Source organism: Phalacrocorax aristotelis, chromosome 19 (assembly GCF_949628215.1).
Source record: "Phalacrocorax aristotelis chromosome 19, bGulAri2.1, whole genome shotgun sequence".
NCBI classification, from domain to species: Eukaryota; Metazoa; Chordata; class Aves; order Suliformes; family Phalacrocoracidae; genus Phalacrocorax; species Phalacrocorax aristotelis.
Genome location: NC_134294.1, coordinates 7,342,124 through 7,354,697, shown reverse-complemented (window position 1 = coordinate 7,354,697; position 12,574 = coordinate 7,342,124). Strand labels below are relative to the sequence as shown.

The 12,574-nt window shown below is 37.0% G+C and overlaps 1 protein-coding gene across 1 annotated transcript in view; it reads left to right on the top strand.

Moving 5' to 3' along the window:
• The window catches only part of CFAP74 (cilia and flagella associated protein 74), a 95,727-nt gene that overhangs the window by 2,278 nt on the left and 80,875 nt on the right, over nucleotides 1-12,574 (top strand). The window contains exon 2 of the mRNA XM_075114291.1: nucleotides 3,031-3,129. Coding sequence (XP_074970392.1) covers nucleotides 3,031-3,129 — 99 coding nt within the window. The remainder of the gene's footprint in view (nucleotides 1-3,030; nucleotides 3,130-12,574) is intronic.

Here is a 12,574-nt window from a genome sequence, read left to right as displayed (position 1 = left end):
TGGGACCTGTGACTGTGTTTCAAAATGGGCCCTTAAACCTTCACATGTTCCAAATTTCCTCTGCTTAAAATGGAGACTATTATGTAAGATATATCTACAAATATAATTCTTTCAGGGCAAGATAGACTTTCATCTCCCTGTCACGTCAATTAGACGACTTCAGTTCCTTGAGTTGTTGGACTGGGAGATAAAAAGTAGTGTGGTTCTTCAGAACTGTGATTGGAGGTTTTGCAGGTTTTATTGTTGTTATTTTTTCCTAGCACAACTTACTGAGGGCAAAAAATGAGTTACGTTGTCAGTGCTTAAAAATCTCAACAATATTTTTACATCTTGCAGAGATATTTTGTAGTTGATCACTTAGTACTAATGTTATTTTAGAAGTCTTATTTTGGAGTTGGTTTGTATTTTCTTACATTACAAGACTGTTTAAACATTTCAATTTCTTAATAGATGCTTCACACTTCTGGGCAGATGGCATTTTTTGGAGAGAATGTCAGCTTTGCTCTGTGCATTAGCTAACAAGGTTGTAACTGGTTTGAAAATGCAACATGTTGTATGATCGTTGTTTTTGAAACACAATCAACTTCTGTTGTCCTAGAGCTGTAGTAAAGCTGTAGAATCCTGAGTGTATTCCTGAGCTTTTTTTCTGCCTTTTTTTTTTTTTTCCACATGGCAGGGCATTGCACTTTCATCTGCTACTAAATCATCTTCAGCTTAATAAAAAGTTGTAATATTGCTGCCCACTCTACCTAGATTTGGAGACCTGACAGGCTCCTACAGGAAATTTAGTTTTATTTTATTCCAGGTTTAAAAGAGATATTTGTGCATATACAATTTTAGTTCTTTATTTAATTATTATTAACTTTTGGTATCAGATCTTTCACTCTGAAGAGCAGACTGTGATCTGATCTGTTTGAGAAAGAGAAAGCTTAAAAAAGGGTGGTGTTTTCTTTTTTCCAATTATTTCAGTTCTGTTTTGAAAATAAGTCCTATCATGTCCAGAACAAGAAAATGGAAGTTTCCCATTCTTGCATTCCTGTCTTTATATGATGAGCTTTGGCAAATCACAGATCTCTGTCATGTGGCCTAAAAGAATTTTTTTAAGAGGTGGGATAATAGTGATTTCCTTACCAGTATTGGTAATTAAGTTCTGTAAGAGAGAAGGAAGAGATGCAGATTTGCCTTTCCATAACTTTTTTTTTAGAAGTCAATGTGGCTTATTAGCAACCAGGATCAACAGCCAATTTTTATTTGCAATTCTATTACCATTACTGGTAATAAGTATATTATAATATCCTGATAAATTACCTTTTTTTCTATATAAATATATATGTATAAAATAAATAATAATTTTTAAAAAAAGGTATTATTACCAAATCTGCAATTGGCAACCAATACTAGCCAGGAGCTGCTGGAGGACATACTTAATTTGCAGACAGTTCTTAGAGAAATGTGTCAGGATGTCAGGTTCTGTGTTAGCTTGCGTTGTTATCCCATCACCTCCTCTACAGTGGAGCTACTCCTGTTTTCCACAGATATGGCCATGGTGATCATCTGGCTTCACACGCATAATACTACATTCAACCTCAGCATCCAGCTGTGCCACAGATTCATAGTGGCAGTGGAGAACGCTGGTTTGCTAGGGAACTGTTTGAGAATTGCTAAGAAATAATATGTTGGTATTTCAACTGCTGCAGCTCTGATGTTACCTCATTATTGAATTGTCTTTTTGACTAAGTTCTGAACATCCAAAGTGTTGGTTTCCAAGCTTACTGTCTCCTTCATTCTTTCATTGTGCTATAGTCTCTGACAGTAACTTAGAAGCCTGCATTTATTTAAGCATGCATATCTGCACATTTCCAGCAGATGGCAAGATATTCCTAGGCAACTGTCTGCAAACAGTTGTATATACAATGCTTACAAGTACTAGTTCTTTGTTTTAATGCTGCAGGCTGTTGAGAACTGTTCTTTAAAAATTAGTTTAGAGGGAAAAAGTTATTTGCGGTTAATGAGAGCATTAAGCAGAAGTAGAATCATAGAATCATTAAGGTTGGAAAATACCTCTAGGACATCAAGTCCAGCTGCCAACCCAACACCCCCAGGCCTCCTAAACCACGTCCCCAAGTGCCACGTCTACACAGTTTTTGAACACCCTCAGGGATGGTGACTCCTCCGCCTCCCTGGGCAGCCTGTTCCAGTGCCTGACCACTCTCAGTACAGAAATTGTTCCTAATATCCAATCTAAACCTCCCGTGACAAAGCTTGAAGCCATTTCCATCGTTCTATCATAGTAGCTTGGGAGAAGAGACCAACCCCCAACCGCACTACAACCTTCTTTCAGGTAGTTGTAGAGAGCGATAAGTACTGCTTCCGTTGTTGGATATTTGTATTAATTTAATTTCACTCCAGTGAAAGTTTTTTCTAGCTGTATTTTTCTTTTTAAAATTCTAAAAGGCATTTGCTTCTTAAAGAGTTTGGGAACTCTTAGAATACACAATACAACTGTTCTAGTGCCTCTAACAAGAACGTAGTAAACTTTATCTCCTTTTTTTAGTTGGTGTCTTGAAAGAAACAGGCTGTTGTTGCATAGGAAAACTGTATTGTAGGGATACACATTCCTTGCTGTCTTGGGTCATTGTTCTACAATAATTTGTCCTGCATGCTTAAAAAAATGAAGCACCTAAATACCTCACTGAATCCATGAATAAAACCAAAATAATTTATTCCAGGCTTCACGTGAAGTAGTGTATTTTAAGCTTTTCAGTGAAAGAAATAATATTCAAAAGCCTCTTAGAGCATTTTCTCTACATGCACCGCTCAAAAGAAACAACTAATTGTCAAATTTAATTTTATACAGTATAGCCAGGAGGAATTAAGAATATTTCTGGATTGAAAAGTTATCTAGCTTGGTGAATAGTGTAAAAATAATTTGATATCACAGGTGTAGTAACTAGTATTTTGGCAGAAATATCTATAAAACTAGGAGAAAAAAAAAACAACAACGTACAATTTTTTTCCATTTGTTTTTAGGTCAGAGGGAACCATTTTCTCTTCAAGCTGGACTTCAGCATAACCAAGAGACAGAAGCAAATTTTATCTTGTCATCTTTACTCATCGTGCTTAAAATCTGTAAGTAATGCATGTTTTTTTAAGGTACCTACTGCACCTGAAACTGATTGTGTGTATTGAGTTATAACTCTTGTGCCTGTTTTTTCCACTGTGCATTTGCCTCTTTCTGACCTACTGATAGATGCATTTGTCTAATAGAAAAGCTTTTTAACTTTTCGAAATATCTCCAACCTCTCTTTCAAAGTAATCTCAGCAGTTCTTTTTTCACATTTTGATGTACAGATCTGTTTGAGTGCTTGTGCTTTATATTAACCTATCGTTATTCTGCCAGCGGCAGCTGCTGCAAAAAGGAAAAAAAGAAAAAAAGGTGTATCCTAATGCTTACCCATTCATACTGTGTATTTCCACTTGTACAAGTTGGTGTTGTAAAGATAAGTACGGATCCAAGAAAAGTGAGTCTGTGAATCCAAACTACAAATGATGGAAGAGAGATTTAAAGATGGTGCTGGGTGTTTTGGTTGCATAAAAGAAACCTTAGCCAATTTATAGCCATTAAAAATAATGGTTTTGCTTAGTAGAATGCAATAAGCTATGTTTTGTATTTCGGCACATGAAGTTCATGCAGTTAGCTTAGCAAACAAATATGGTGGTTTATTCTTGTGAACGGTACTTTTTGGTTAAAACAAGTCACAAGTGGGGCAACTCTAAATATTTATGAAGTACTTATGCAGCATCAGCATTGAGATATTTACTATATTAAAATGTTAATTTAACAGAGAAAGGGTTATAATATTAGATGAGGAGTGGTCTGAAAGAATCATAGAATCATTAAGGTTGGAAAATACCTCTAGGACATCAAGTCCAGCTGCCAACCCAACACCCCCAGGCCTCCTAAACCACGTCCCCAAGTCCCATGTCTATATGTGTTTTGAACACCCCCAGGGATGGTGACTCCCCCACCTCTCTGGGCAGCCTGTTCCATATCACATAAAACATAATTGAGAATCATCACAGAAAAGATGGTTTATTGACTAGCAAGGTTTATTTTTTTCTGCAGCTCAGATCACAAAACTAGTTTTGTCTGATACTCTTGAATCCCAAGGTTTGAGGAACCAAAGGATCTTGACTGAAAGGGATACCCTCACTCACTAAGGAACCATTTTGGGAATAAAAGAGAATTTTTCAAGAAAACTTAATGGTACACACAAAAATCTGCTAGAATGTCTCAAGATAGTTCAAAGTTAGTTTTGCCAATATACCATCAGATGACCAGTGGTTGACTGAAACAGGCATGCTTGTAGATTGCTCATTGTTTTGAGATTCTCATGTTGAAGTGCTTTGCCTTCACCTTTAAGACTTAATTATACATTAGTTTAGAAAGTCTATCTGATAACAGTATCCCAGATCCTAAAAGGGAAAAGCCCTGCTGTTTGACCCAGTGAGGACTACTGAGCTGAATCTTTAAAGTGCAGTTGTTTAGTGCTCATCCCAGGAGGAGAACTGCAGATGACTGAGAGAAGCACTCCAGGCTGCGGTTAAGATGTGAGTGGGAGGCAAAGGTGCTACTGGACTGAAAGCATAACATGAATTATCAGTCGTAGCTAGGAAGCTCTTAGCTCACTGTCACTGCCAGTTGATCCATCTCATCTCCAGAGCAGTCTCTCTGGCTTACAAAAGGCTTTCCTTTGAAAGAAATGTATCTCTTTACAAGCAAAGATCAAAGGCTACATATTTGTTATGATTCATTTTATTTCACAGGTGAGGAATTCAGCAGAGATTAATTTAGCAGAGGTCCTACAAGGACCTCTGTCCTTGCAGTTTGGGAACTATTGTTGCTATATTGATGTTTACATCTTCACTTTCCACAAGTGTAAGAAACAGGGAGGAAAAGCTCTCTGTTTTAATTCTGATAGTTCAATGAACACATGAAGTTGTGTAATTAATCAGCAAGTGGCTCAGCTATAGGACCTTCATTGCTTAAATGAGTAAAACTATTGGGGATGTTCCTACTGTTGAAGGCTGTTGAAGAATCATTGCACTATATGGGCTCCTCATGGAATAGTTTATGTACAAAGTTATTCTTACAAATTTAGACAGAAAGATATAGAGTTGTAAGATTTTAAACCTGATGACTGGGTGGCAGGACTTGCAGATTTTTCTACCTTTTCTTTGCTGAAATTACTTTTCTTTTTAATTGCTCTATTGATAAAGTACTTGTATATTTCTGACAAGGTTGACCAAAAAAAATCCTTCTCCTTTTCTCCCTCCTAAATGCTTCAGTTAAGACATCATTATGATAACCAGTTCCTAAAGGCAATTGTTGAAAAAAAGGGGGCAATCAGTACTAGTTTTACCTCAGTAGGAGAAGACGGGTATCCTATTATTACTTGAATTTGTGACTTAAGGTCTTCAGGTATATTAGGACCTGTCAACTTCCCAAGGTTTTAAAGATTTAGTAGGGATTAGAGTGATGATTTGAGACTATGGACTAACTAACAGATAAGTGGAGAGAGACTGCTACTATCTTCAAATATATGTGAAATGTGAGTAACCAGTTCTGTGTCTCTCTAGAATGAAAGTGCATCCCCACACAATGTCGTCTTTAGCAGATCAAACCAGCAACATGTGCAGACACACAGGCTGCTCTTCAGCCTACTTATTCTTTTTTTGCCAAGCAAGAGACAAGCTATTGTTTCTATTGAAATCGACGGCAGTGAAATCCTTCAATCCAGTGGGAATGAATCTGGGCCAAATGCCACTAAGTTTGGATAAAAATTATAAGGTGAAGCATTAATATATTTGAGCATAAACTGGACTAAAGCATATATCCTACATAACATCAGAAATCACCATGGTAATTCTTGGCAGATTTATTTGCTGGGTTGAATATTAGTGTTTTTCTATCCCGTGTTAAAATAGACAAAATGAATAATGTTTCAAGACTATTTTAAGTCAACACCTCCCTTACTTGTCACTCTTATATAAGATAGAAGCATCCAGAAGCTAACTCACTTTTGTAGACACCACGTTAACCAGGAGGATAAAGAATTCTACGGGTAGCCCAAGCTACATATGTTTAAAAGCAAATAAAACCAAACCTCTATGCTTCTGTATTTATTTTTCAGGATATTTAAACAATCTGTCCCTGCAGAAACACAATTTTTGTCTGCTTTCCTTTTGTATATATTTGCCAGCACACAATCCACTGTAAATCATAGGGGCTCATTTCTTTTTGCTGCATAACCTGGTCCTAATCCTTTAGAAAGCAATGATCCCTCTTCTGAAAGGTAACAATGAAAGAAATGATGGAAGAAAAGTGGGTGCTTCTACCTCTGAAGACATACAGTTGTCCTTTCAGAGGATGGTAGAAAATGGTGAAAATTTTAAACAAAAAGAGACATAACCCTGAGGATCAAGTTTTCACCTTGGCTCCTCAAGAATCCTCTTTTTATTGCTTTCCCTGGACCAGACTTAATTGTGCTGTCCTAAACGCTCATTATTGGTCCAGCCAGCATTCAGTTTGATTGCAAGACAGGCATTCTTAGTTCAAAACATTCCAAATCCAAGAAGCGCTTGATGGATCCTTCAATAATCATGCACAGAAATAACCATTGTAGGCAATCTGAAAATAATCATAGCTGACATATTAAATGTTTCTTCTTTATAAAGTACAGGTTCCATTTTAAAATACTATATGCGCTATGGTTTATAAACAATATCTAGAATCCTCCTGTCTTTTTTATATATATCCATATGAGCTTCTATATATACAAGTTGTATACACAACCTGGAAAGATGAGGGTAGGATAATCTTAAATATATCTATAAAAACATAGCAAGTTTCAGATGTACAGAAATAGATCTTTTGTATTTGTCAAACTCTGAAAGAAATGTAGCAATAAAGGGAGAACAGTCTGGATGGACTATTACAGCAGATGTTTTACAGGTTACTCTGTATTTCGTCATTCAATCTTTATTTGATCTTAAGACTGTAGTAGCTGTCATGCTGGAATAGTTCAATGGCCTATATATTATTTTGCCACTTCCAGCTATGCCTGTACCACATACATACCCCTTCAAGCCGGCCAATTATTCATTGCTATGTAGAGAAAAAAGCTGTCCTTTCCCCACCTGGTAATCCAATGCATGAAAATTGGGAGTTTTGTGATATTTGTGCTAGCAAAGGTAATTCCCAGTGCTGCTTTTGTTTGGGTTACTTACCCAATAAGCAACTGATGCAAACCTGTTATTTGTTAGTAGCTTATGTTACCTGATGACTACGTTACAAGGTGTTTGGGCCAAAATGATGATCTTCAGAAGAGTCAGTTTAAGAGCATGGAGAATTTGAGGAATGCCTTAAACTATCATCTTCCTTCTATTGCATATACAGGGTTACCAGTGCGTGGTGCAAGAGAATGAAACGGGAGAAAAAGTGTGTTTGTGTGGGAGCATGCTGGTTAACTTATGAAACGATCAAGGGTTGAGTTTCTTGCCTTTTATGTAATATCTGTTGGAAGGTACAAAGGTTTGTAAATCAAGACTTTTAGTCTCACTGATTTTCAGACCCATGTGATGAGATTATATTAGTTTTGCCTAGTATGTTCTAGTGCCGAAGAGAAAGAAAATTTCCTCTTTTTTCCAAAGTAAGAAATACTTTTCAAGTGAAAAAAAGGGAAAGATAACTGAGTATCAAGTGAAATAGAAGTATTGCAAGTGTTAAAGGATACATTTCCATAACAGCTGTGATTCCTTTCACAGCTGTTAAATTCCCAAAGCTACTCTGGATCCAACTCTAGCCGACCAACTTGCTACTGTATCTCCTTACTTACACAGTAGCGATATGCCACTTATTTCTGCTACTGTTTTGCCAGTTGAGTTTTTAAAGTTCTTGGGATAAGTATTATCTCTCAAATATATCTTTAAAATCCCAGTAAGCTAGAAACTGTGATATTACTGGGGACTTTTTGTAATAAATAATTGTATTATGTATTATTAGTTACATGGTAGGAACCTGATCCCACTGGCTCTTTAAGTGCCAGGCTTTCCACTGCAGTTGTTATGGATCCTGTGAACATGAACGTTTGAGTTTGTGACTCTCAGGTCTTGAAAGACTGGCTTCCCTTACCTTTATTTCTTCTTACATCAAGTAGTTAAAAAAAAACAACCACAAAACAAAACAAGCCCCCACACCACCTCCCATCTATTTGCAATAAAGCAAACTGAGCCAACAAATTAAGGAATGAAACTGTAGAGTTACCTTTCTATTCAATAAAATACTGCATCCTAGTGCAAAGGAAGCATGGAAGGCAATGGTTTGTTTATGAAAGCTCCCAAGGGGCATGAGGTATATGAGGAATCTTCTTACCTTAACCAGAAGATAATTGTTCTCAACTGGTTAATATTTTACAGTTACTACAGGAATATAAAAACTGTTTAAAAGCAATCAGGAAATAAAGAATGCTTAGTCAGTTTTGTAGTATAAATATTTTTTCACATCCCCTGTCCATTAATGTGTCTGTAGGACACTGTCAGAAATCCTTTTCTTGTCAGGTGAAATCTGGACTAGTTGCAGGGCTAGTTATTGTTGAGCAACTTAGTTTCAAGGCCTGAGAAATATTTGTTACCTATTTCAAATACTTGTTACCTTTCTGAGCACCTTTCTCGTTACTATCTTAAAGTAGTCCGATTAAGCATTTAAACAGTTCTGAAAAGATAAGTTAAAATATTTTTGGTAAATCCCCTCACGGAAATTTCATAGGGTTTGTCTACACGAGGAAGTTCTCTCATTAGTTTGGATGCTCTTTTCTGTGAGAGCTGAAGTGACAGTACCAACAAAGAGAGCTTGTGAAACTAATTTGGTTAAATAGGTACAAATTTTTTTTGTGTAGATGAGACGTAGAAGTATAAAAGCATTTTTCTTTGGTTTGTAATATTGTCTGTCTTTGCCCCACTTGAGAACACAAAGAAAAGTGCTTCTAAGTGCTAAGTGTTACTGATTTCAGTAAAAGATGCACATACTCAGCAACTCTGGGACCGACTTTATACCAAAAGGAGGAGACTGGACACTGGGCTAGAGGGGTCTTTTATTCAGTGGAGTTAGTCCTATGTATTGGTTGGTCCTAAATCTAGAGTGCTCTAGGGTGAATCTAGAGGTTTCGGGTACCTCAGAAACGAGGGATATTTGGATTTCTTTTTTTTGGACCAGTCTTTTTGCGGAACAGTGAACACCCGATAACATCTGATTAGTTCTGTTGGTGCTATATTTTCTGGCAGCCTGGGCTTGACTGTCTCCTCCGATTTGTTTTTACTGTGCAGGACTTAGTAAAAGGAATCGCCATGACATAAAGCTGGTCTAAGGAGAGAGCAGATCCCTAATGCATTATGTAACGATGGGCTTAGATCCTGAAATTTATTTCACTGAAGACACAAGTTAAAAAGGCAGAAAGAGACAGTGCCTTTCTAATTTCAGTTACCAAATCCATCCAATTACCAAATTTTTATTCAGTTCTCATTAAGAAGGAATTAGCTATATATGTTTGTCACATAGATCACATGCAGTATTGTTATAACATCAAACAAGCTTTCAAACCTTGCAAGCATTTTAAGCTGCTATAATAAGGCATGAGGGAGTTCCTTCACATTTTTTTTTTAATAAAAATATTCGTAGTAACTTCCAATAAGCTTTTTGTTATCTATTCTGCTTCATAGACAAACATGCAGGGGTGCTCATTTCCTCCTAATGTGAAGTGCTTTCTTAGGTTAATAACTCTGAGTAGTTAAAATCAGAGCAATCGTTTTAAGTGTTTTGTTGTACCAACAGTAAAAGTCTCATTGAGTTAAATTGGATTCACTACATTATCTATCAGAGTAGCAAATGGGTTAAGAACCGATGTGAGACCTTTTACTTTAACTTGGATAAGTGCTTTCATTTTTACCCAGACTCAGGGCAGACATTTCTGTATATTAGCCTCTTAATAGTGCTGTCACTGCAAGCGTTACGTTCAAAAAAAATCATGCAGTATCTTGCTCTTCTTCATCTTGTGCTTTCCAATTCTTTTCAACCTCTTGAGGCAGCAACAGCTATTTTTTAACATAAATACAGCAGTCTGCATCAGAGCCCCACAGAAAGCACTCATGAATGCAGGATGGTACTTTCTCTGCTGGTCTCAAGGCCAAAGCAGAGTTTTACAAGCCCTTGGGCACTGAATAGGCAGGATTTCATTATGAGATTTAATCTCTGAGTTTATTTTTATTTCCGTCAAATGCATTTTATCTTCCAGCTCAATGGTTGGAATCTCTATTTTGTCCGTTTATAGAAGCTCCAATTTCTGTATAGCTGCATTTTATTAACACTTCACATTTAGAATGATTACATTAACACATATCCCACTCTTTTTATCACAGACACACCAGTCCGTAGAGCAGTACTCTAGATTGCTGAAAGGAATACAAATGCTTTCAGGTACAGCATGGAAGAAGTGCCTTCTGCTCTGCCACATACTTTTTTTTTTCTGGCTCTCCTTGATGCTAGTATAACCCATCCAAAGTCAGCATTCAGCTGACATCAAATCTGGTTTATTTCTGTTTGTTTATGAAATTAGAGTTGACTAGGGCATCGTCTCTAGATGTTAGTATGTCTAAAGTATTAATGTCTGATGATTTTTAAGTATGATGATTTTAAACTGGGGCAGGGAGGAGGAAGTACAGCACATCCAAAAGTACAGAAGATTCAAATTTATGCAAAACTCCAATCATTACACCATACTCCTGCACTGAAGTTTCTCCTTAGAAGAGTTTGAATGGCATCTGACTTTTCTATTTCTGGCTCTGGAAACAGATTTAAGAAAATCCCACTCTTCATGATGGAGGTGTTTTGTCTTGTGCTACTCATGCAAGTGCAGTAACAGTAGCTGAAACACCTGTTCTCCCCTCTGAGTCACCTCCTTCCTGGAATGGACACAATTGCCATATGTATGCTCACGGTGCACATTTCTGACTGCCTGCAATGTTTTGAGAATTTGTTTTCCCCCCATTATTTAATCTTCTGTCGACAACATTGTGTTAGTCTCGCGTTCTGGCTTTGGTTTCTTTTGAGGAAAAGATTGCTGCCACCTTTTACTTTGATCAGTCACAACTGAGCTGTGTACCTTGTAGATCTTCAGTCAAGCTACAGAAAAATTCATTGAATAAATCTTCTGAAGAAGTCAGCAGGGCATGCAGCCTATGATTGTCTCCCAGATGGAGAAACAACTAATTTTGTCCAGTAACCCCATGTGATCACTCAGTTGGCTTCAGTGTAAGGAGTTATGTCAGCTGCACAGTTACAAACTCTTGCTGCTGAAGTAATTAGATTAGACATTGCCTGTATAATATCTGCAGCCACCTTCTTGCTAATTACTCTAAATAACCAGCCACTGCACACTAGAGGGACTAGGTTAATGTTTTGTCCTCTGCTTTTTAATAACTTTAATTCCAAAATCATGGATTATTTTCTTATGATTTACACCACACAGGAACTTGCTGTGAGTGTTTCTTCAGCTGAATTTAGTCAATAGTGTCACTCTTAGCAGTAGATATTGGCCCAGACAGGCAATGTAATAAAATAATAGCTAGAGGAACCAGGAGGATACAAAAAGGTTAGACTCTGCTTTCACAACAGTAGTTCATCTACTGATTTTGAAACAAAGATTATTTCTGATTTATGCAAGTGTAACAAGAAGAATAAGGTGCTGTGGCCTTTCTAAAGGGAGTAGTACTGTTCAAAGCGCTCAGCAGAATATTTCAGACTTGCCTACCATCTTGCCTTGCCCATGGAAGTGCATCATCCAAGAGTTACATTTAAACTTCTGATGCTTCTGAGGCCAGACAGGAATTAAATCAGGTGTAAGCTGAAAAAACTCAGTTTTAAGCTGAAAGGAGAGGTGGAAAGGGGAATTAAGATGTGTCAAGGACCTGACACAGGATCATGGAAAAAGCAACTACTTATTAAGGAAAAGGCATTGTAAAGTCATACTTCTGCTGTTCTTATTCCACTCTGCACTTAATCATGATATAAAACAGTAAGAATGATTCAGAAGAGAACAGGCTCAACTTCCATTGGGAGAAAGTGTTTATGACCAAATACATGTATTTCTGTAATGGACCATTTCATCAACATCAGGAAAACCACCAAGAAAAATAAAGTAGAAAGAGGAGAAGCAGAAGGAAAAGGAGAAGCCTAATTCCCTGCATGTATGGAAGGAGATGCAGAACTTCATTAGCTTTCTGGATAAGGTGAAAGTTGAGTGATACTTTGCTTTAAGTCAGTGTGTGAGACTCTCAGGAACTATGGTAAATAGCACCACATAAGTACTAGTTGGATGCACTTACCTAGTTGGAGGATAAGAGTTTCTGTCTCTCCTGAAGTGTTTTTCTTCTGTAAATCTCAAAGATATAGGAAAGAAATCAGTATCATTACATCACTTTTGCATCTGGTGCAGTGAAATGACTTAATTAAGATTGACCC